Source organism: Schistocerca nitens, chromosome 1 (genome assembly GCF_023898315.1).
Source record: "Schistocerca nitens isolate TAMUIC-IGC-003100 chromosome 1, iqSchNite1.1, whole genome shotgun sequence".
Taxonomy (NCBI): domain Eukaryota; kingdom Metazoa; phylum Arthropoda; class Insecta; order Orthoptera; family Acrididae; genus Schistocerca; species Schistocerca nitens.
In genome coordinates, this window is record NC_064614.1 from 1,028,291,195 (window position 1) to 1,028,313,839 (window position 22,645).

General features: G+C 44.8%; 1 protein-coding gene across 2 annotated transcripts in view; it reads left to right on the plus strand.

Annotated features, from left to right (window-relative positions):
- The first annotated feature begins 1,793 nt into the window (after window positions 1-1,793).
- LOC126196712 (nuclear receptor-binding protein homolog) overlaps window positions 1,794-22,645 on the plus strand; it is a 452,035-nt gene continuing 431,183 nt past the window's right edge. Inside the window, exon 1 of one of the 2 annotated variants that reach the window (XM_049934586.1) lies at window positions 1,794-2,206. In XM_049934586.1, coding sequence (XP_049790543.1) covers window positions 2,075-2,206 — 132 coding nt within the window. In that variant the 5' untranslated portion in view covers window positions 1,794-2,074. The remainder of the gene's footprint in view (window positions 2,207-22,645) is intronic. The other variant, XM_049934587.1, reaches the window with a different exon arrangement.

Sequence of the window (22,645 nt, forward strand, 5' to 3'; positions counted from 1 at the left end):
GTAACTCATGTTACACATTTTGGGTTAGCTTATATAAATGTTTTTGTATTTATCATGGATAAATTTTTTGCTTCTAAAAATATACCAAAAAGAAGAAGAAGTTATGCACTTTAAAGTGATGTATAAACCATAAAGAATTATTATAAATTTCATGATTTTTCCTTGCCTGGAAATTGATCAAATCTTCTGCATGAACAAAGTGAACAATATAATCTTCAAAACAATGGCTAACACAAGTAAACAATAGGTTTTGGAGGGTAAATCAATCTTGCCAACAAAATTCAATGCCCAACCTACATAAGTAACAGGGGAAAATATTCCCACAGAAAAATTATTTTTTTTATAATGATTCCTCGTTTACATGGAATGACCCTGTCATGAAACTATTGGCTAATCCTGTCTTTAAGCATTGATATGATGACTGCCAATGACAATTAAAAGAATCTCCAATATCACACCACCATGCACAGACAGAGATGAGGTGTAGTGTCCAGTCAATGAGTTCATTAGGAATGAAGCAAAATCTTAGATGGTGTAGGAAATTAGCTGTGGCCTCTGAAAAGGGAACATTCTGGCACATGAAGTGAAGTGTTTTACAGTTAACTACTGAATTGCACGATTTTCTCTTTGTCACAAATATATGAGCCACCTTACTCTGTGCATTTCCACATTGTAGTCGGAACAACATCCCGATTTAAAAGGCACTTCGCGCTCATCACACTGAAATTATCAAGAGAGGTAGCCCCCCTACATGGAGCATTGTCTTCATATAGGCGAACCGAACCGTAACTTCCTCAATTTGAATAGTTAAAAACGAGGCAGCATAGCATCACTGTATACAATGGGATTGGTTTATTAAGTTCGTAGTATTGTCCAACACTATTGGGTAAACACGGTATTACATAGCACATGAAATTTAAAAGTATTGTTGTTGGTATTCGTGTTTTGTACGGATTACGTTAGTGGAAGAAAATGGCAGTTTTTTTTAAGAAAAACTACTTCACATTTATTGACAGTAGGTAAGGAACCTGGTAACAGGTGTCGGATGATAAATGAGGTATATTTTCGGAAGCCAAATAACATTGTTGTACTGCTCGTTTACCAAGTTCAAATGTAATTAGGTCCAATGAACCATAACTATTTCATGAGCCAACAAAATTACAAAGTTTTTTCTAACAATTCACATCTAACTGCAGGCACTGAAATTCTGAACTGAACAGCTTTTTCGTGCTCTCACAAATTTCAAGTAGACTCTTCGTGACGTCTATTTTTACGTATGGCACATTATTCCGTTTATCGCAAATTTTCACTAACATTTGAACACTGCAAATGGCTCTATTACGATGCAAGCCGACGAAATTTTTTCTAACGAATAGTGACTTCAACGTCACCGTTCTTCACTAACAGAATTTACTAGATAACCTTTAACTCATACACTCCGCTTCAAGTTGTATCAGGGATACAATGAGAATTTTAACCGTTTTCAAAGAGCCTGACAAAATTTACATACATTCTCTTTAAAAGGAATCCATTCTAACGTCATTAACTGAAACTGCTACTTGTTAACTTGTAAAACTAAACTTCTAGCTTCACTGAAACTTCATAAATTGGCGCGTTTTCTCCACCTACACGGTACAGCGCAGACCATGGACGTGCAACGCTGCAACCAAAGATATGTAACGATACAGTCGCTACTTCATGCAACTCTGTGATCTGATTACACTGTATATACAAAAGCACTACCTTATATTATGGTTTTTATCAGTCTGCTTGGCAGCATTGTACTACGCTGAGTTAATTTTTTCTTTAACGATTTGAAATTATTTCATCGTTTGATGTTCGAGCAGTTCACCAAATTCTGAACCCATCTTGACAAAAGACTGTCGAACTTCGTTAAACAGTGTAACAGTTCTTGTAGTATCGTGGTACGTAGTGTGTGGTGCTCGTCATATACGAAGAATGACCCATGGCTGTGAGCTGTAGTGCTAAGTGTTTGTCAGAATGTATTAGTTCAGTTAAACAGTATAACGTCTGTTATATAGACGTGTTGGAGTGTGATTTGTAATATATCGGCATGCCTGGAAGTCGTTCGAGTACGGATCCGGACCACAAGTCTTCGCCACGGGAAAGCGGTGAAGATTCCGAAGATGAGAGCGAAATATTGGAAGAAAGTCCGTGTGGAAGATGGTTGAAAAGAAGAGAAGAGGTAAGTTACTTTCAAGCATTTCCAGTGTGTTGATATGCCATGGCATCAAAATATTACGCGTTTGTTTATGCGTGTTGTGTACGTTGTGTTTCGGGATAGTAAAAACATGTCTTTGTTTTCGTACTGCACATTACCCTTAGCACGTCAAATCTAACAACAGACTGTGACATCCAATATTTTTTGTCCATTTGTTTTGAACGATTTGTTTTCATTTCCTAAGATTAAAGCAAGGTTCTTCGTTTTTGTCGTATAGTTGAAATAATACACCGTTTGTAAATAATTTAATAATACATTTTTAGTTAAAAAACCACTGGAATTAGGAATGAGGCTTATATTTTCAGTAAAGATAAAAGTATAATAAAGATAAAAGTATAATTTTGTTTGCGTTTTGGTATTTGATCGTAACCCGCGTAAAACAAGCAGCAGTGATAGATATTTGTGGCAAGATTTGTTTTGGCGATACGTTTCGCTAAGGAATATGTCATTAAACCTGATCGAGCCCATGTGTAATATAAATAGTGTTCTGGCTTGTTATTTACGTTTATCTTACAGTGAAGAGTTAACTCTATAGATTAGTAGATACGATTTACGCCACATGTCAGGACGTACCGTTTATAGGGTGATAGCTTCGCTTGTATTAATGTATTTGTGAATTTCTTAAGTATCCGCGTTAGTACACGCACATGTGGAAAAAAAGTCGTTATTTATGCAGATTGTCAAAACCAGTTCACTTGTTGGACTTGACAATAGGTGTCACTAAATCATTTTGTGTAATGACGGAGCGCATGACGAAGGAACGTTTTTATTGCGATATTGCCGTGTTCAGTTCACAGAACAGGAGGGTTCTGATGTAGAATGGCGTTAACGCCCAACATTAGACCATCTTAAGTCGCCGGTACAAACAAACAAAAATTGTATTTGCATCCGATAGTAATGGGAAAATTGATACTTTGCACTATTTAGTAGCGTAACGCCTATGTGCTACATAGAATCAATTTATAATGCAATATAAGAGTTTTTTTGTGGAAACCATGCAATAACATGACGAACTTTTGCTTGTGATACCGGCTTTTCCTGTATTCGATTTTCTGGCAGAGGCGTGCGTGGGCACGCCCTTGTAGCTGCTCTCCATGTCTGTAGTTGTTTCTTTCCAAGATTACATTGACCAGTTGTTTTACAACCAACAATAGAGCATCGCCTTCCTCCTCCACCAGAAATGCAAACTAAAGTGCGTAGTTAACATGCATTCAGATTTGTTATTTTTAGACAAACTGGTTTCCTTTTCGTGATTGGCGACCTGGCGGCAATCGGTTCAAGGCAACGCTATTTCGTGACTTTCTTTTTTAGTGGTGGCCAATTTATATCGTAAGCATTTGACGTAAACATACTTACTGGCAAATTAAATCAGTACGCGAGGCACAGAGAGCTGTTTCACGTGTTGTAACGGTGCGAGGCAAGCCATCCATTCTTGGATTCTGAGATTAACATCTACTTCAGTTCCCTGGCCTTTAAAATTGTTTCATACAAGGCTCATCTTTGGAAGAACCATTCCTATCCCATAAATTGAAATATCTTCGTGGAAAAGTTTGTCATGCTTTCTGATGCACGGTGTGATCATTTGCGAATCCTGTTTTTTGCTGTTATGTGTCGGTGTCTAAGTCGTATGTTGCATCCTGATTGTGCATTGACTTTGGTCGTTTGTAAAGAAGCACACCGTTTCATATTCTGTTAGATAATCAATGAAACGTCTTCAGAGAAGAGCGGTCGTCGTGACTGTACAAAATGGTCATGTTAGTTCTTTTTTTCCACCGCAGCCTAAGCAGAGTAAACCTTCACGTGCATGTAGTAACATCCTACTAGGAAGAATTACTGTAAATAAGGTACATGATGGACTACAGTAAGAAACTTTTTGTACACAGTAAAGAGTGTTTTATATCTGATGTTACTTCTAGATTTCTTGTTGTAAGCCTGTCATAAAAACTGTGTTTCCGTGTTTCGTATGTTTGATGTTTAGTAATTGAAACCCTCTCTTCATCAATGGAATACTTCGTATGGGTATTTCATGGTGACGTTGTCAATGTTTTAGAATTTTTTCTGACCATTTATTTTTTACTGGGAAGAGCCGCAATGGGGAGCATTGTGCGGTAATTCTATAATAGTTCTTTGACCCTGTTCACCCTTTTCCGTTTTCTGGAACTAGTCTTAGCCACATATCTTAATTTCTCCGGATAACATACGCCAATAACAAGCAAGCAATATCGCAAAAAATATATGCATAGGGCTTCGGAAGAAGCACTGCAGGGAATTCGATTGCAGTCTTTCGGCTGCATATCCCATAAGATGTTCTGTTTACTTTTTTCTTTTACTGATCTGAGATAGACAGCGGTAATTTATGTTTTTTAATATGCCACCCTTAGATAGAAATGAGCTCCCTTTCATTGCGAACAATTTTCTTGACACTTAACCCTAGAGCGGGCGCGCCGTTTTTCGTAACACGAGCGGGCGCGCGGCGCACTTTGTACACATGAAAAGAATAGCTTTCCTTACGTTACCAAGGTAAGTCATGTATTATCAAAATCACAATTTAATCTTAGTTTATTTAAACAAGGAGAAAATAAACTTACATAATATGAGCTAAACTACTGTTTTATTAAACGATAATGAAATAAATTTTCACTATAACTCTGATGCCAATGTCAGGTATTAAAGAGACAGTAATGATGCATTCGAAGCATTAAGCAACGCAGTTGCATCAGATCTCGGTCAGCTGCATATTCGATCACAATTATCTGGCAGACAACTGCCTCAATGTGGGATTATGTTACTAGTTCGTAACTAGGGTCATTTTTTTGAACTGAGTAATTTTTTTCTCGCCTAGCTCGCTTTGTACTTAATATTACTGCTGTTCTCTTGGACGTACGACAATACAATTTATAGCTATGTTACCTAAAACAATACCGAAGGAATAGGTATAGGTTTGCAGCTATGAAATAAAAATGGAAGATGTAGTTTGGTTTAAACGTGCTAATATGTTCCCCAGCGTACTAGCTTCGTTTCATAGCCGTACACCTCTCTTCTTCTCGTTTTGACCATCTAAGGACCACGTTAATTTGCGTCAGCTCCGTATCTTCTGGTCTTCCATTCTCATATTCCGGAACCTGCTCCATTCCTCTGTGTATGATGATTTTGTTCAGCATCTAGTTCTGTCCTCGAAACCTGTGAAAGCATGACTTTTTTTAAATATAAAACTGGTCTTTTTGTGTATTTCTAGTTCCTGTATTCCCATTTCCTCTAAATGCTTTTGTATCTCTTGGATTCAGTTCTCTTTGTTCACCAGGAACTGTGTTAAGGGCCCCTGCACCATCCTAAGAAAACACTCCTTTTCTTGATGTACGAGGTTTTCTGTCTTAGTGTGCAGTTTTTGATTCGCACGTCTTCTGAATTCCCCACCTTCTGTCCTTCTAAGTCCCAATATCCTGAAAATCTTTCGTATCGCCAGTTCCAGCCTCTTCATTATGCCTGTTCCTATTAGGTTAAGAGTTTTTGCTGCTTATACAGTTTCAGGGTGGATCGCTGTCTGGTAACATCTCAATTTTGCAGTGATAGAAATATTTTTCTTATTAGTACGGGATTTAACTGTCAAACTAAGGATGATTTTAAATATAATCGTGTGCTTCAGAATTACTTTTGCGATTTGTCGCATTGCGTGCTTTACGGCTAGCTGAATTTAGGAAAGGGTTACCTTAAAAAAACTGCATCGAGAAGCCTTGCAAAAAACGCGCGCGCGCGCGCGCGCGTACACACACACACACACACACACACACACACACACACACACACACACCTTCACTAGCATTCAAAACTTGCTGTGGACGGATTGCTCACTGACTGTAATGATATCGCGAAATACTTCAACCTCGTGATCATGCACCAACCTCCGTTTTTGAGATTATATCATTAGTGGCCGTCAATCTGGCACATGAGGACATAAACCGCGAGGAAGAAAGTCGCAGGACACACCGTCCCCGTCATAGAAGCTGGTGTTCGACTGTAAATGATCTCACACAAAGCCAATACCTGCAATGAATATACTGTTTCCAATTATGAATGCTACACGACAAATGCCACACGTTATTTGAGACACTGAAGGAGAAATATTTACCTGACTGCTCATCCACCTTGTAGTATGGATGTGTCAGACTGTATCACCGTGTAATTCGGTGATGTTAGAACCCACCTGAATGACATAGGTGGAAACAAGTCACAAAAGGTCTTCTGAATTGGGGACAGGAACAGATGGTTCAGAAGTCTTCTGAAGATTTCAGTATTTGATTATACGTAATAAAACAGAAAATCAGAAATTAAGTTCCACTGGCCAACGAAAATAAATGTTATGATCAAAATACTTCAATTGCAGACTAGAATACCTGACGTTCACTCCTCTGTTCAATGTAATTACCACCCGCGTTAGTATTTGCCATAAGGAGGCACCAATTTTTGGCCGTCCTGGTCGAAGAATGATGCTGTCTGGAATATTTTGACAGAATCACCATCTTAGTCTCGTCCACCAAGAAAACTTTAAAGTGCAACAAAAACAAGACGAAGACGTATGTTAAGACGTGATTGCATTTACGAGGGTAAGTCAGTTATTATCCGCAAAGTAGTTGTAAAATTTTATTGTAATCAAATAGGAAACTTACAAGAACATCATTTTTCGACAGTCTCCTTGCGTTTCAACGCACTTGGTCCGTCGTTGTAAAATCTTCCTGATGCCCTCATAATCGACGGCCCCTTAATGCCTGTTTGTGTGGACCAAACAAGTGATAGAAGGGGTAAGATCGGGACTATATGGAGGCTGATCCAGTACTTCAAATTTGAGTTTCTGGGGCGTTTCAGCAGTGTGGGCAGTAGTAAGCGGACGGGCATTGTCTTGCAGCAACACAACACCTTTTGACAGCAATCCTCGTCGTTGGCTTCGAATTGCAGGCTTTAGCCTGGCAGTAAGCATCTCACCGTAACGTACACTGTTTACTGTTGTGCCCCTTCCCCATAATGTTCCAGTACTGAACCTGTGCGTCCCAAAAAACCGTAAGCATCAGTTTTACTACGGACGGTTGGGTCTTGAACTTTTCCTTGCACGGCGAATTTTGATGTTTCCATTCCACACTCTGCCGTTTACTCTCCGGCTCGTAATGACTGATCTATGTTTCGTCACCAGTAATGATCCTGTCTAAGAAGTTGCCTCCTTCGTTACCATAGCGATCCAAATGTTTTTTTGCAGATGTCCAAGCGCGTTTGTTTATGCAAGTGTGAGAGTTGTTTTGGGACCCATCTTGCACAAACTTTATGAAATCCAAGTTTGTTGTGGATGACTTCGTAGGCAGAACCGTGACTTATTTGCAGACGATGTGCCACTTCGCCAATAGTTAATCGTCTAAGAAGAGAATCATTTCACGTGAACTCTCAGTGGCTTCATCGTGCGTAACACTTGTGCGACCTTTTCGGAATTTTTCAATCCATTCGTAGACACTCCGTTGTGGCAAAACACAGTTCTCGTACTGTTCCGAAAGTCTTCGATGAATTTCGGCCCCTGATAGGACTTCCGACCACAAAAAACGGATTCCTGATCGCTGCTCTTTTTTGGTGCAAATAGACAACGGAGCAACCATGATTAACAGCACGGCAGCGATAACGAAACTAACGTAGCAGCTTGAAAATTGCAAAGATATAACAACAAATAAACAAAGCATGCGTCATCAACGTAAAACAACCGTACTACCAAAATAAAATATAACTAAATTGCGGATAATAATTGGCATCCACCAGACACCGACTGCAACGCAATGGCCCATTGCAGACTGTTGCACGGAACCCTTCCCTCTTGCCTCTTGGGGGATCGACCTTACCACGCTTCATTTTCATCAGTTTTTGCTGCTCAAACCTTCATTCACACGTCAGTCTAGGATGCCGATGTTGCCGGATTAGCTGTTATCACTTATTCCAATAGAATCATCCTTTCTTTAGTACAGAAATACAAAAATGCGGTGTCCCATTATGACTGGGGTCAGCACTGAGGATAATTACGTTAAAACGCAAATCATGTGCCGCAGTTTGTGGTGTTGAACATTATCACTCATGTTTAATTTCTGGGAGACCATATGTATCTGCACTCCATATAACCAACTTGGACTGTTGTAGTAAATGTACTTCCAATGATGGCTATAAAAGCAGTGAGAACATCTGAGCGACTATTACTTAATGAAGCTCTAATGACCTGTTGTTCGTTGTGCAGTTAAGGTTCGTGAAGGAATGAATGTGTGAAGCTAATTAATATTGTATCTGTAAAAAAATATTGTATCTGAAGGTAGAAAACCTACAGCACATCCTTACCTCTATAAATGATGGCATACACTGACGAGCCAAAACATTGTCAACACCCGGTTAATAAAGTGCTGGTACACCTTTGGAACGCAGAACAGTAGCTATTAAGGGTGCCATGGATTTGATAAGTCCTTTGTAAGTTTCCGGAGGTATGTGACAGAGGTAGGCTTACGCGCGGTTCACGCAATTCCCGTAAATTAATGGCCTAGGTATGTTCAGTCCGGATCAAGTCAGTCGAATTTACTGGGCAAGAAATCAAAGTGAGTTCACTGTCATGCTTTTCAAATCAATTTTACACGGTTGTCGCCTTGTGACACGGACAGTTATTTTCCTGGAAGATGATATTGCTTTCGGGAAAGACACCAAGCACAAAGGATGCAGGAGATCTGTAATAATGTTCACGTAGTCCGCAGATGTAATTGTGCATGCAGTTATTATCACTGGCCGCATGTAAACCGAGATGAATACTCCTCATAATACTGGGTTGCTGTAAGTTCGTAGCGCCGGATGATTAATAAACAAGATACACGTAACAGAGACTAGAGTCGTCAATAATATATTCTCCTTCACTATTCACAACAGTCTGCCAAGGCTGGGCTCACTCTTAGATTCCACGACTGCAGACGTTACGTGGTTTTGAGGTGAAGAACTCGCCGAGCCATATTCGGAGCGCATTTTCAACCTGAAAGGAAGTTCCGTGAAGATTGTTTGGTAGAGAGCGGAAAAGGCGAAAATCTGAGGGCGCAAGGCCAAGGTGAATAACGTGGGCGCGGAATGACTTCCCAACCCAACCCCTGTGTAGTTTTTCTCAATTTAGCAGAATGTGGGCGGGCGTTATCGTGGAGGAGCACCACTTTACGCAGTCCTCCTGCTCGTTGTTCTTGGATTGCGTTTGCAAAACGTCTTATTTGTAGACAACAACGGATTGCTTCCCCTGGTTACACCAAGAGGAAGCAATCCTTAGTACACCACACCGTCGCTGTTCCGCCCGCATAAAATTTTTTATGGATGAAAGCAGACCTTTGTAGGGAGAGTTGCTACTTCGTCAGGGCGCAACCATACCTTTAATTTCCTTATGCTACTATAGACACCAGCCCCCGTTACCATTAGCGATACAGGGCAGGAACCCCCAGGGGATCCACAACTCTGTTGTGGATACGTGCGTAGCGAGCACGGGACCCCGAGCTAATGTGGCCTTCCTTCCTGTCCAGGCTGCATACCTCCCCTTTCCGCGTCCTTCCCCATCCCCCATCTTCGTCTCCCCCCCCCCCCAACCTCTGGCTCTTCCCTTTCTCCCCCTCTGGGAGTATGGTTTGTGCCTACGTCCGGAGGCGGACGCTCGAAACTGTAACAACTTCTTTGCTTTCTCCGCTTGCAAGTCTTCGTCCTTCCTCTGTCCTCTGTTCCTTACCTCTTCTCTTTGCCCTTTTCTCCGCTGCGGCGTTTGAGACCTCTTCTTTCCTTTCCCTTCTCTTTTTTCCTCCCTGTGCGTGTCTGAAGGAAGGCCGACCTACGCATTTCCATGCGTAGCCGATGACGGGGTAACGCGTAATTCCTCGCCCCGGGTAGACAGGTAGGACACGTACGTACCCCCTGGTAACGGCCAGGCCCAGGGAGGGGTGATTACCCGAGCTGATACCTTCCGAAAGTGCCGATTAGTCCCTCCGTCCATTTGTCGGGAGGTGTGACCTGAGGTGTGAACAATCACCTAAGGCGGGAGTGCCCTCAGAGAGGGCCCCCGCAAGGAAGGAGTGCACCATCGGAGACGCCGGTAATCATGGGGGATACTTCCGCAATGGTTTCCTCATCTTCTACTATGTCAGCTCACAAGCGTAAGTTCAATGAGTCTCAGCCACAGACAGTCCTTCCATCGTTGCCACAGTTCCTTGTTGTTTCTCAGTCTGACGAAGGTCACGACTTCTCCACGGTCAACCCTTTCATTATGCAGAAAGGTGTCAACGCAATTGCAGGTCCTGTAAAGTCTTGTTCCAGATTACGGAATGGCACCTTGTTGTTAGAAACAGTCAGTGCCCTCCAGGCACAAAAATTGCTGCGTACTTCACTGCTACACACCTTCCCTGTCCGGGTGGAACCGCACCGTACTTTAAATTCATCACGTGGGGTCCTTTATGCTCACTCCCTCGACGGATTGCCCGACGAGGAAATTCAACACTACCTGTCTGACCAGGGCGTAACAGCAGTTCATAGAGTCATGAGAAAGGTTGACACGAACATCATTCCAACCCGTACTGTCTTCTTGACATTTGACAAACTCCCATCGAAGATCAAAGCGGGCTATGAGATAATTTCCGTTTGCCCGTACATCCCAAACCCTACGCGTTGCTATCGGTGTCAGCGGTTCAATCACACTAGCCAGTCCTGTTCACATCGGGCCAAATGTGTTACGTGTGGCAAGGATGCCCATGAGGGTGCTTGTCCACCTCCATTCCCTCGCTGCATCAACTGTATGGGTGACCACGTTGCTTCCTCTCGATACTGCCCCATTTTTAAAGACGAAAAGCTCATTCAGGAAATCAGAGTGAAGGAAAAGGTGTCGACCTTTGCTGCTCGAAAATTATTCGCCAGTCGACAGCCCACCGTGCCTCAGACAGGAAAATACAGCACTGTCCTTGCTTCTCCTCGGCCAACAAAGGAGGCGGCCGCGCAGACTTGCGACCTCACCTTTAGTGCCACAGTCGTCAGATCGGCCAGCGCAAAGATCGCCCGTTCAGCCTCACCACTTTCGCCTGCCCACTCTGTGGCTCACCCTTCATCGGGTTCTGCTAAATTTCGAGCCCAAAAGTCAGACACCAAGACTTCGAAAAAAGAGCATACTCCTGAAGATTTTTTACGTACCCCAACTTCACAACGATCGGTTCCTCCTTCATCCAAACACGTTTCCAAGAAGGCTAATAAGAAACCCAGTTCCTCTCCTTCTCCGCCAAGGCGTGTCTCATCTACAGCACCACCTGACGGAAATCGCCCTCGGCCGTCTTCTGTGTCGCCTAGGCGCACTGCTGGCGGCCGATCAACCGGCCGATCGCTGAAGGCAGGAGCTGCTCCTGAACAACCTATGGATCAGGATCTTCTGCCTTCGGCTGAATGCCATTCTATGCTGTCGGTCGCAGGCTCTGAGCAGTCGTTGAGTTGACGGCAACCTTGGTCACATTCCTCTATTTTCTGTTCTCCCTATGTCCATTATCCACTGGAATATCCGCGGCATTCGAGCCAATCGGGATGAATTGTTGATCCTCTTACGATCCTACTCGCCGGTCATCTCCTGTCTTCAGGAAACAAAGCTGCGTCCCCCATTTTCAGTCCGTCCGATTTGATCTCCCCTCTGTTGAAGGCACTCCAGCACATGGAGGACTCCGGATTCTTCTCCATAATACTCTCCATTATCACCCAATCCCCTTAAACACTTCCAAACTGTCGCTGTCCGTCTTTCCCTTTCTGGATACACCTTCTCTCGTAGCACTGTATACATTCCATCGTCCACACCAATTGCACGAGCCGATCTCCTTCATCTTCTTGGTCAGCTTCCACCCCCATATTTGCTGGTTGGGGACTTCAATGCTCACCACCCGCTTTGGGGATCTCCACATCCTTGTCCACGTGGCTCACTACTGCTAGACGTCTTCCACCAAGCGGATCTAGTTTGCCTCAACACTGGGGTCCCTACATTTTTGTCTGCCTCCACGACAAATTTCTCTCATTTGGACCTTTCGGTCGGTACTGTTCCGCTAGCTCGGCGCTTCGAATGGTTCGCCCTTGATGATACACACTCGAGTGACCACTTTCCATGTGTCCTTAGACTGCAGCCTCAACTGCCATATATGCGCCCGCGACGCTGGAAGTTTGCCCAAGCCGATTGGACACTTTTTTCTTCTCTAGCGACATTCGACGACCGTCACTTTCCTAGCGTCGACGATGAGGTCACACATATTACAGACGTTATTCTTACAGCTGCGGAACGTTCAATACCACGCACCTCCTAATTGCCCCGGCGCCCCCCAGTTCGTTGGTGGAACGAGGCATGCCGTGACGCAATACGTGAGCGTCGAAGTGCTCTTCGCGTTTTCCGCCACCATCCTACTTTGGACAACTGTATCTGCTATAAGCAGTTCCATGCGCGATGCCATCGCGTCATCCGCGATGGCAAGAAGGCAAGCTGGCATTTCTTTATTAGCTCATTTAACACCCTCACTCCCTCCTCGGAAGTTTGGAGTCGGATTCGACGATTATCAGGCGCGCCTAGTTTCTCCCCAGTCTCTGGGCTCACTGTCGCGCATGATACATTAGTGAACCCCGTCGCAATTTCTAACTCATTGGGTCAACACTTTGCTGGGATTTCGAGCTCTTCAAATTACCCGCCAGCGTTTCTCCCGAAGAAACTTGCAGCGGAAGAGCAACCTCTTCCTTTCTTCTCTCAAAATCGCGAAAGCTGTAATACTGTTTTCTCCATGCGGGAACTCCAACATGCACTCTCTTCTTCTCGCTCCTCCGCCCCAGGACCGGATGGTATCCACGTCCAAATGTTGCTGCATTTATCAACCCATAGTCTGCGTTACCTCCTTCGCATTTATAATCGAATTTGGACCGACAGTACTTTTCCCAGACAATGGCGGGAAGCTATCGTCGTTCCTGTTCCGAAACCTGGAAAGGACAAACATCTCCCCTCTAGCTATCGCCCCATTTCTCTCACGAGTAGTGTCTGTAAGGTTTTGGAGCGTATGCTGAATTGCCGTTTAGTTTGGTGGCTGGAGTCCCGCAGTCTTTTAACACCTGCCCAATGCGGATTCCGAAAGCATCGTTCTGTAGTTGACCATCTTGTTGCTCTCTCCACTTAAATCATGAACAATTTTCTCCGGAAACGCCAAACAGTAGCAATATTTTTTGATCTGGAGAGAGCATACGATACCTGTTGGAGGACAGGCATCCTCCGCACACTGTTCTCTTGGGGCTTTCGAGGTCGGCTGCCCCTTTTTCTTCGCGAATTTATGGCAGAGCGCACATTTAGAGTGCGGATGAACACTACTCTCTCCCATACTTTCTCCCAAGAAAACGGGGGTACCCCAGAGCTCCGTGCTGAGTGTTGTACTGTTTGCCATTGCCATAAATCCAATTATGGATTGTCTCCTTCCTGATGTCTCGGGCTCCCTCTTTGTGGCCGATTTTGCGATCTACTACAGCTCTCAACGGACCCCAGCCCTGTGGAAAGCCTTTATGCTGAGACTGCTGAACCTCCGCTGTCCAATCGGCGAGCAGTCCTCCTGAGTCGTTATGCTATCCATCTGTCTTCCATGCCTGCTAATCCAGCCCATGACATTTTTTTCGACGCCTCCTTAGATTTAGGGTATGCAGGCCGCCCCTACTCCCACCGGGAGTCCGCTTCCGTCAACTGCTCCATTCTCTTTCCTTCCGCTATCCTAAAACCTTCTTGACAACTTGGGGTACAGCACCGCCTTGGCTCCGTTCCCGGATCTGCCTGCTCCGTGACCTTTGTTAATTTCCCAAGGATGGTACCCCTTCACTTGTTTATCGTCGGGCATTTGCTGCTATATGTGCACAAATGAAGGAAGCCACATTTATTTACTCTGATGGCCCGAAAACATCGTTAGGTGTAGGGAGTGCGTATATTGTTGGCGACACCCCAAATCAATTTCGGCTTCCCGACCAGTGTTCGGTTTATACTGCGGAGCTTTACGCTGTTCTCAAGGCTGTCCACTACATCCGCCGCCATCAGCGGATACAGTATGTTATCTGTTCAGATTCTCTCAGCTCTCTGCTCAGTCTCCAAGCTCTTTACCCTGTCCACCCTCTGGTCCACCGGATTCAGGACTGTCTGCGTTTGCTCCACCTGGGGGGCGTCTCGGTGGCGTTCCTCTGGCTCCCGGGACACGTTGGTATCTGTGGAAATAGGCGGCCGATATAGCGGCCAAGGCTGCAGTCTCTCTTCTTCGGCCAGCTATTCAATCGATTCCCTTCGCCGATCTACGGAGCGTTTTATGTCGTCGTGTTCTTTTATGGCACGCACATTGGTCGACACTTCCCCATAATAAATTGCGGGAAGTGAAAGCCTTTCCTTGTGCTTGGACCTCTTCCTCCCGAACGCGTCATCGGGAGGAGGTAATTTTAACTAGACTCCGGATAGGGCACTGTCTTTTTAGCCATCGACATCTTTTAAGCTGCGATCCTCCCCCACTCTGTCCCCACTGCTCTCAGCTGTGGACGGTAAGACACCTTTTAATTGAGTGCCCCTATTTTACTCCGTTACGCGCCCGTTTACAGCTGTCGCCTGATATATCGTCAATTTTAGCAGATGACACGCGCTCGGCCGATCACGTTCTCGAGTTTATTAGTGCCAGTGAAATGACGTCAGTCATTTGAAGCTTTTTTTGGGGACCACCAACCCCTTTCTGTAGTGGATTTTTAAGCCCTGCTTCTGCTTTTAGTTTCTCCAATTTTTTGAGTTTCGTTCCCATGGCTGCTGGTTTCCATTTTCTGTTTTATCTGTTTCCTAAGTCACGGACCGGGCGCTAATGACCATAGCAGTTTTGCGCCCTAAAACCATAACAAAAAAAACAGGGCTAGAATGGTCGATGTTGTTCACGAGCCAATTGGTGACTGGCAAGCAGAGATGCTTATGGCTACCCGCTCGCTGGTTTTTGTGATTTTGGCTTAGAGTATTCGGTACCCCTATACCCGATTTTTGAGCCTTCCCCATTGCATGGAAACTTTGCACGACTGTGTAATGATCAGGTCATCACACTGCCGGTTCTCGCGTACACTGAATGCAAAACGATCATTAAATCACTAAGGTCCTCCTTAAAGCGAGAAAATCATTTTCTTGCCGTGCTGTGTCCAAACAAAAACGCTACGAACTTAGGCACCAACCTAATACAACCCCCATCTACCTGAGTTGTTACATGTTTCGCGAAGACATTCGTCTGATTGGCGTACACGGATACAACCATCGAACTGGTGCAACAAGGATTACGTTCATCTTGTGAAGAGGCTTTAAACGTCCAACACCTAGTGTACTCTTGGTTCCACGGTCCTTAACCCCTTTCCATAGATGCTCACGATAGTAAGTAGCACGCGAACAGCCGACAAACTTCGCTGTTCTCGTTTCCATGCGCCGAGCCATAACTATACCGATTATAAAGGTTTTGTTTGTGTCTGTGGATTTCCTCATTTGCGGCCCGCATCGTCGCTAGAATGACTTCCCATTGACGATGACGCTCCTTTGGCGAGCTTTCCTTGTTCGACTTGTTGAGGAATGTGAACATTAATATGCTGTTCCTGCAAAGGAGAAACAAAAATTTACCTTCATGAGTCGGTCTGGAGTGATATGACGGTGATATCCTGAAGTCTGCTGCAAGAATAAAAAATTGTCTTCGGCCAGGCCCAGTTCACGGACGAGCCAGTTGTGGGATTGACTCGCCGTCTCCTAGAAGGACCTTGCGGAGATCAGAATCTGCCCTGCAGTAGCGGGATGCCGGTGTCTGTGTGTAGTAGACGAGTGGAGTGCTCCCTTGGAAGACGAGGAACGGTCTTCAGGGCTCGGTTCTAGACCCTTTGCAGCGTTGCGGCGGTTGTATCTGCGGCCTTTCCCTGCATCACAACTGCGCACTCCAGCCCTGGTCGAACTAACGTTTGATACACCGCGACACCGTGGTGCAGTGGCAGTGTCAACTGCTGGTTGAGCGGTGGGTACAGAGTGCGAAGACGGCCCGTGGCTGTACCTCTGGCGTCACGAATATGAGGCGCCCAAGAGAGTCGTTGGTCTAGGGTGACTCTAGGTACTCTGCCATCCTGCTCCATGAGATGGATGCTCCCAGGATCTCGACTTTCGGGAGATCTGGCGGCAGCATTCTTCGGGTGAAGATTACTGTGTGTCTCTTCGCTGTGTTGAAAATTAGCCGTCACTCCCCATTGCTATGTCCTCCGCTTACACACTTTGCTTACTGCGTCGCGGGCACGCAATGCCACTATGGGACAATCATTTTCAAGGAGGCAGTGCCCCTAATATTGCGGCTCACCAATAAGTTCAATAATTTCATCTTGTCTGATAGAACGGGCAGGGAAATTGACCCTCGCACTGGTGAAATCTTCTAGAACCAGGGTCACTGTTGTAACCTTGGGTATTGTCATTTTCGAATAGGCGAGCTTTCCATTTGTAGCACAGCATACACTTGTTTATTTAATGGAAATGAAAATGAGCGTTTGGCGTCATTGGCCGGGAGGCCCCTTACAGGGCAGGTCCGGCCGCCTTGGTGCAGGTCTTATTACATTTGACGCCACACTGGGCGACCTACGTGCCGGATGGGGATGAAATGATGATGAAGCCGTTACCACCTCCCCTCGAGGTCCATTCACGTACACCTCCGTGGTGTACAACTAGGCCACAGATTCTCCTGGACCTTTGGCATGGCCCTAAGGACTCCGTTAACCCTGCGGCTCTCCGCTATCACTTCCTCTCAATTCTTGACATGTACCGGGGCCATGAAGTGGTTTACACCGATGGCTTGATGGTTGATGGTCACGTAGCCTTTGCGTATGATAATGGATGACATATTGAACAGCGCTCTTTGCCATATGGCTGCAGTGTTTTCACTGCAGAGCTGGCGGCCATATCTCGTGCTCTTGAGCACATTCGCTCATGCCCTGGCGAGTCATTTCTCCTGTGTAATGACTCATTGAGCGGCCTACAAGCTATCAACCAGTGCTACCCTAGCCATAATTTGGTAGAGTCCATTCAGGAGTTCAACTCTACCCTGGAACGGTCCCTTCGTTCACTGGTGTTTGTGTGGACCCGCAGGACACGTCAAGAATCCCAGGAAACGAACTTGCCGACAGGCTGGCCAAACAGCCTACAGGGAAAGCCCTTCTGGAGATGGGCATTTCCGAAACTAACTTGCGTTTTGTATTACGCCGCAGGGTTTTTCGGCTTTGGGAGGCTGAATGACATAACAGTACACACAACAAACTGCGTGTCATTAAGGAGACTTCGAACGTGTGGAAGTCTTCCATGAAGTCCTCTCGCCGGGAATCAGTTGTTCTCTACCGGTTCTGCATTGGGCATACGTTGCAAACGCGTGGTTACCTACTCCGTCGCGTGTATACACCTCTGTGTCGCTGTGGCTCACAAATGACAGTCATCCACCTCTTGCTGGACTGCCCACTTTTAGACGCTCTGCGGCGGATTTTTAACTTTCCCAGCAACCTACCTTCGGTGTTGGGCGATAACGCCTCAACAGCAGCTTTAGTTTTACATTTTATTCGTGAGGGAGGGTTTTATCATTTGATCTTAGTTTTAGCGCATGTCCTTTGTCCCTCTGTGTCCTCCACCTTAGTGCTTTTATGGTGGACGTTTTAATGTGTTGCAGAGTGGCTGGCCTCTCCTTTTTATTCTCATGGTCAGCCAGCCATGATAATCTGCTCCCTTGTTTTGATCTCTTCTACGTGTTTCTTGTGTCTCTCTGTGGTTTTCTTGTCCGATTTTGTCTGTTTTACTGTTTTTGGCCTTCTGTCATTCTTGTGGGTTTCTCCTTTCTTCCAGCTGTGTTTTGTATGACTCGATTACTTTACTCCCACCCTTGTGGAATTTAATCGGAACGAGGGACCAATGACCTAGCAGTTTTGTCCCTCCCCCCCTCCTCCCCTCTTTTAAACCAACCAACGACTTCCAAAACCACACAACAGTGAAACAAATCCCTGTAACTGGAAAACGTGATGCTGAAGCCATAAAACGTGGTCTGTGGACCAGTGGAAGGAAATAATTTGGTCAGATGAGTCTCGTTGTACATGGGCCCCATGGTTACTCTGCAAGATCGCATTACAGGCAACGATTATGTGATCATTTTGGCTTACCAGGTCCATCCTGTGGTACAGTGTTTGTTCCCCAGCGGTAATGCTGTGTTCCAAGACGACAAGGCTTCTATTCACACAGCTCCCATCATCCAGTACTGGTTATGTGAGCACGAAGATAATTTTAACATCTCCCTTGGCCACTACATTCAGCTGATCGTTGTTATTTAGTCATTGTGGTCTACTTTGGAGAGAAGAGTGCGTGATCGCTAAACACTTCCATCATTATTACCTCAACTTCCCGTTATTTTGTAGGAACAATCATACAAGATTTCAATGCAAAACCATGCGGGACCTGTATCTATCTCTTCCGAACATGAGTAGAAGCTGTTTTGAATGCCAACGGTGCTTTTACACCGTATTAGGCAGGGTAACGTGTTGTGTTTTTGGTGTTTTCATATTTTTGTCAAACCTCTGTGCTTGGCGGTCGTGACAGAATGTAGCAAATCGTCGACAATGCAATAACAACAGTATCAGGTCCTGGTGCAAATATAACAGAGTATGACCTATTTATGTTTCGGTCTGTTGCCAATATTTGCAGTACCGTCAAATCACAGTTATCGATCGTTTCCCAACACGATATGACGCTAACGCCCAACATAAAACTGTCATGTCTAGCAACAGACAGAGCCGACGTTTTCTGCTTTAACATCTATGTACGTATGAACAAACATTTGTGGAAATAGTAAGGTAAGCGACACACACGACTGAAATGATGTTTGTACTACAGTTCAGGTTTGTAGTAGTAATAGTAGTCAAAGGATTAAAGAACCACGCATCTTACCTCGTATGTAATGTGCCACACTGAAATTCGAGAACTCGTGGTTGTAGTCTGAACATCTGAATTTTGTACTGTGAGTTTTGACAACAAACAGTGCTCTGGTACATTGATAGAAACGTTTGCAGCTACAAGAGTCGTGACGCCCCAGCTGCAGACTGACCCTACTCCGATACATGTTAGATAGGCAACATGTCGAGCCATCGTACAGATCTGGAAGCAGTGGTACCTGTCATTCGTCGAATATGTCTTTCATGTTCTTCGCAGTAAGTTGCCAGACTTCGTCCTGCCGAAAGATGGCGTGTGGAATTGGCTCCAGAGGATTCGAGATAACATTTTGTTCCAGTGACGCACTAAATGATCACACTTGACATATGTCTGCAATACCGTTCAACAACATGAGCTCCAACGTTGTGGTCATCAGGGCAGCGTGTAACACTTCGGCGACAGTAGGATAGGTTACAGAGGAATCCTACCGAGAACACAACATTTTGACACTTGACACTTAGCAACTCACGTCGAAGGCGTGTTTAGATTGTGGACAATGGAAGCCGATGGAAAGCCATTCGTGTCTCCGCGTCAGACCGCACCAGACGACGTCGATCTGTCGGCTCGAACTAGTACACCCTCTTGCTATCATCGATCCAATTCTTATAAGATCATTTCGTTGCAGCCATTGGGACAAAATGAGCTCCTTCCTTTAGTATTATCACAGTGCGTTTTTCAACACTCGCCCGTCGCTGCACGAGACAGTTTATATACAATGGTTTCAGAAATCTGACGCAGTTGTTGCAGCATTCCTGGTAAGACTGGATGCCCTTTATGATGGTCCCATTTATTAAAGACCAATTGATCTACAAAGTCCAGTCCGTTGACATTCTAATATTGTGCATATTACGTAAGCGAGGCATGTGTTTTCAGGATTTGTTCCTTTACGACTCGTCTCTGGCGCCTCATTTACCATAACGGTGCCGCAGTAGGCCACAGCTGTGCATATGAGTAGGCCTGTAAAAATGGGGAAGCACTGGACTCTCATTTGGGAGGACGGCGGCTCAAATTCCTGTTCGGCCGTTCGTATTTATATTTTTTCGTGCTTTCCGAAAAACTCCTAACGCAGATGCCGAGAACAGAGCACAGCCGATTTCCTCGCTTTACGTGATTTCCATACCTTCTACCTGTTCAAAGCCTCAGTGACCCAGTATTGTAATGCTTAGCAGTGTTATGCTAAAGGGTGCTGTTATTTTTATTACCGAAGTTTGTTAAAGGTCAATTACCTTAATACCCTGACAGAAGTTATGACGGGAAAGTGTACAGAGAAAGTGAAGTATGTAACGAGCCTCAGTTGCAAGTACTTTAATTCAGAAAATATTTTTGTGATAACGCCGACTTGTGTGTTAGATACACTGTTCAGTAATTACAAACTGTCTCTTTCATAATTTCGCCATTGCGATTATTGTTCTACGTGAATACTTTTTTTTTTTTCCTTTCATCTCATTGTCACCTTGTGGCACAGAACCAGAGCAGACACTGTTCAGCCGAATGAAGAGTGAGTTTGTGATCCTCTCGAGTGAATTACAAAAACGTATTACGTTCAGCCTGTTCACACAGAGCTAAAACACAGTTTTAGGTATTGAAAGCGCTGAGGACTTTCTTACTCAAATATATGTACGCGCTATTGTATCGTAACACGTTCCTGAGTTCGGATAGGGGTATTAATGGACCGTACTTGGATCTTGTCTAAATAGTGGAGTGCGTGTCCGCCCGTTTTCCTACTCTATCTGTATTTCTAAACCGCTAATTCGTGACACAGTATAAGTTGCTGCGTAGTTTCAACAAGAATTCGACTTTCAGAATTTCATGTAAATATCGAAGGAGTTGAAAAATTTAAAATTCTTCGATAATCTACTGAGTAAGAGATAATCTTGTGTTAAAAGTTTAACACAGTAGGACAAGTATGGCAGTCAGAAACTGTGCGTCTGTATGAAGGCAACTAACTGATGTCGCGCAAATACCTGGGGTTTATTCGTCCAGTATTTGAGTATGACAGCACTTTAGGAAGCTGCAACGTACTTCACAGATAATTTCAAACCTTTAAGAAACACTCTCGCCTAACACTACACACACACCCCCCCCCCAAAAAAAAAAAAGAAAAATGGCAGGACAAAAAGTCTATCGCTTACTACGTACTCGGTGTTCGTTCAGTCAAGGCATGGCGTTCCCATATGTTACTGATTCCTACCTACGCTATTCGCAACACTGTTTGCAGACTGTATCTACATATACCACGGAATGTACTTGCAGAATAATATCATTGTAAGACACACACTTTAGAAAATACGAGGTCATAAACATTGCGATGTGTAAAAACTTGCTTTTGCTTAAAATGGAGCGCAAATTCGCACACTATATTCATCCAGTAGTCCATAAGTTGTGCACTTCCAACGGATTGTAATTTCAAATCACTTCTAAAGTTTTCCTGCTTATATGATTAAAGTCAAATATTTGACCCATCAACTAATTTGTACTCGGACGTTTGAAGTTGTTTTATACTTCTGTGTTAGATTCTTCAAAGAATCGTGATAATTGATCCTTCCCTAATCACAGCTTGTCCCTGGTCGTCAATGACCTCATCGTCGACGGGACGTTATATCCTGACCTCTCGATACATTTTTAATGGTGTCATTCCTTCTTGACGAATTTAACGAAATTGGTCGTACCGAAGAAGTAACCCCGCAGAAAGCGCGACGTCAACATTGTCGTTGCCACTGCGTTTCCGAATCTCTTGTATCAAGCAGAGAAAGGTTCTGTGCCCCGGATTGAGTCTAGTGCCTTCGTAGCGGTGTAAGTAAAGTGTTGCCAACAGCCAGCTGCGGAGTACGTGGGCTTCAATACGCGGCGGCCACCTGTTAGCGGCCCTGTTGATGAAACGCCGGCTCAAATAGCCACTCGTGGAACGCAAACACTGGGAGCCGGCCGACTGCGCTTGTCTGAGGGAACGCCGAGCATGCTGAAGCAGGCGCCTGCCGCCGCTGTCGTCGCCGCTGCGGCCGCAACGCTGACTGCGCTTCTCGGTGGGAAACGCCCTGCTCTCACCTGTCACGTCCGTTCATGTTTTTTCTGGTACACGGCAGGAGATTCCCAGCATTTGTAACTGACAGCGCACTTAACGCTGCATTGGCTAGTACTAAATGAGCAAATGCGTCGTCGGAAGGCGCCGTCTGGCTTACAAAACGTCAGAATGTAGCCTCAGCAGAAATCAACTAGCAATAGAGATAGCTGCATTCCGTCGTCGTAGTCAGGCTTCTATCATACACTGCTTGATATAGGTCTCTATAGACTTTTCCGTACATTACGACCCTCAGCTTCGTTGGGCTTGTTTTCTTTTTGTCGTGAATCTATTTTCCGCT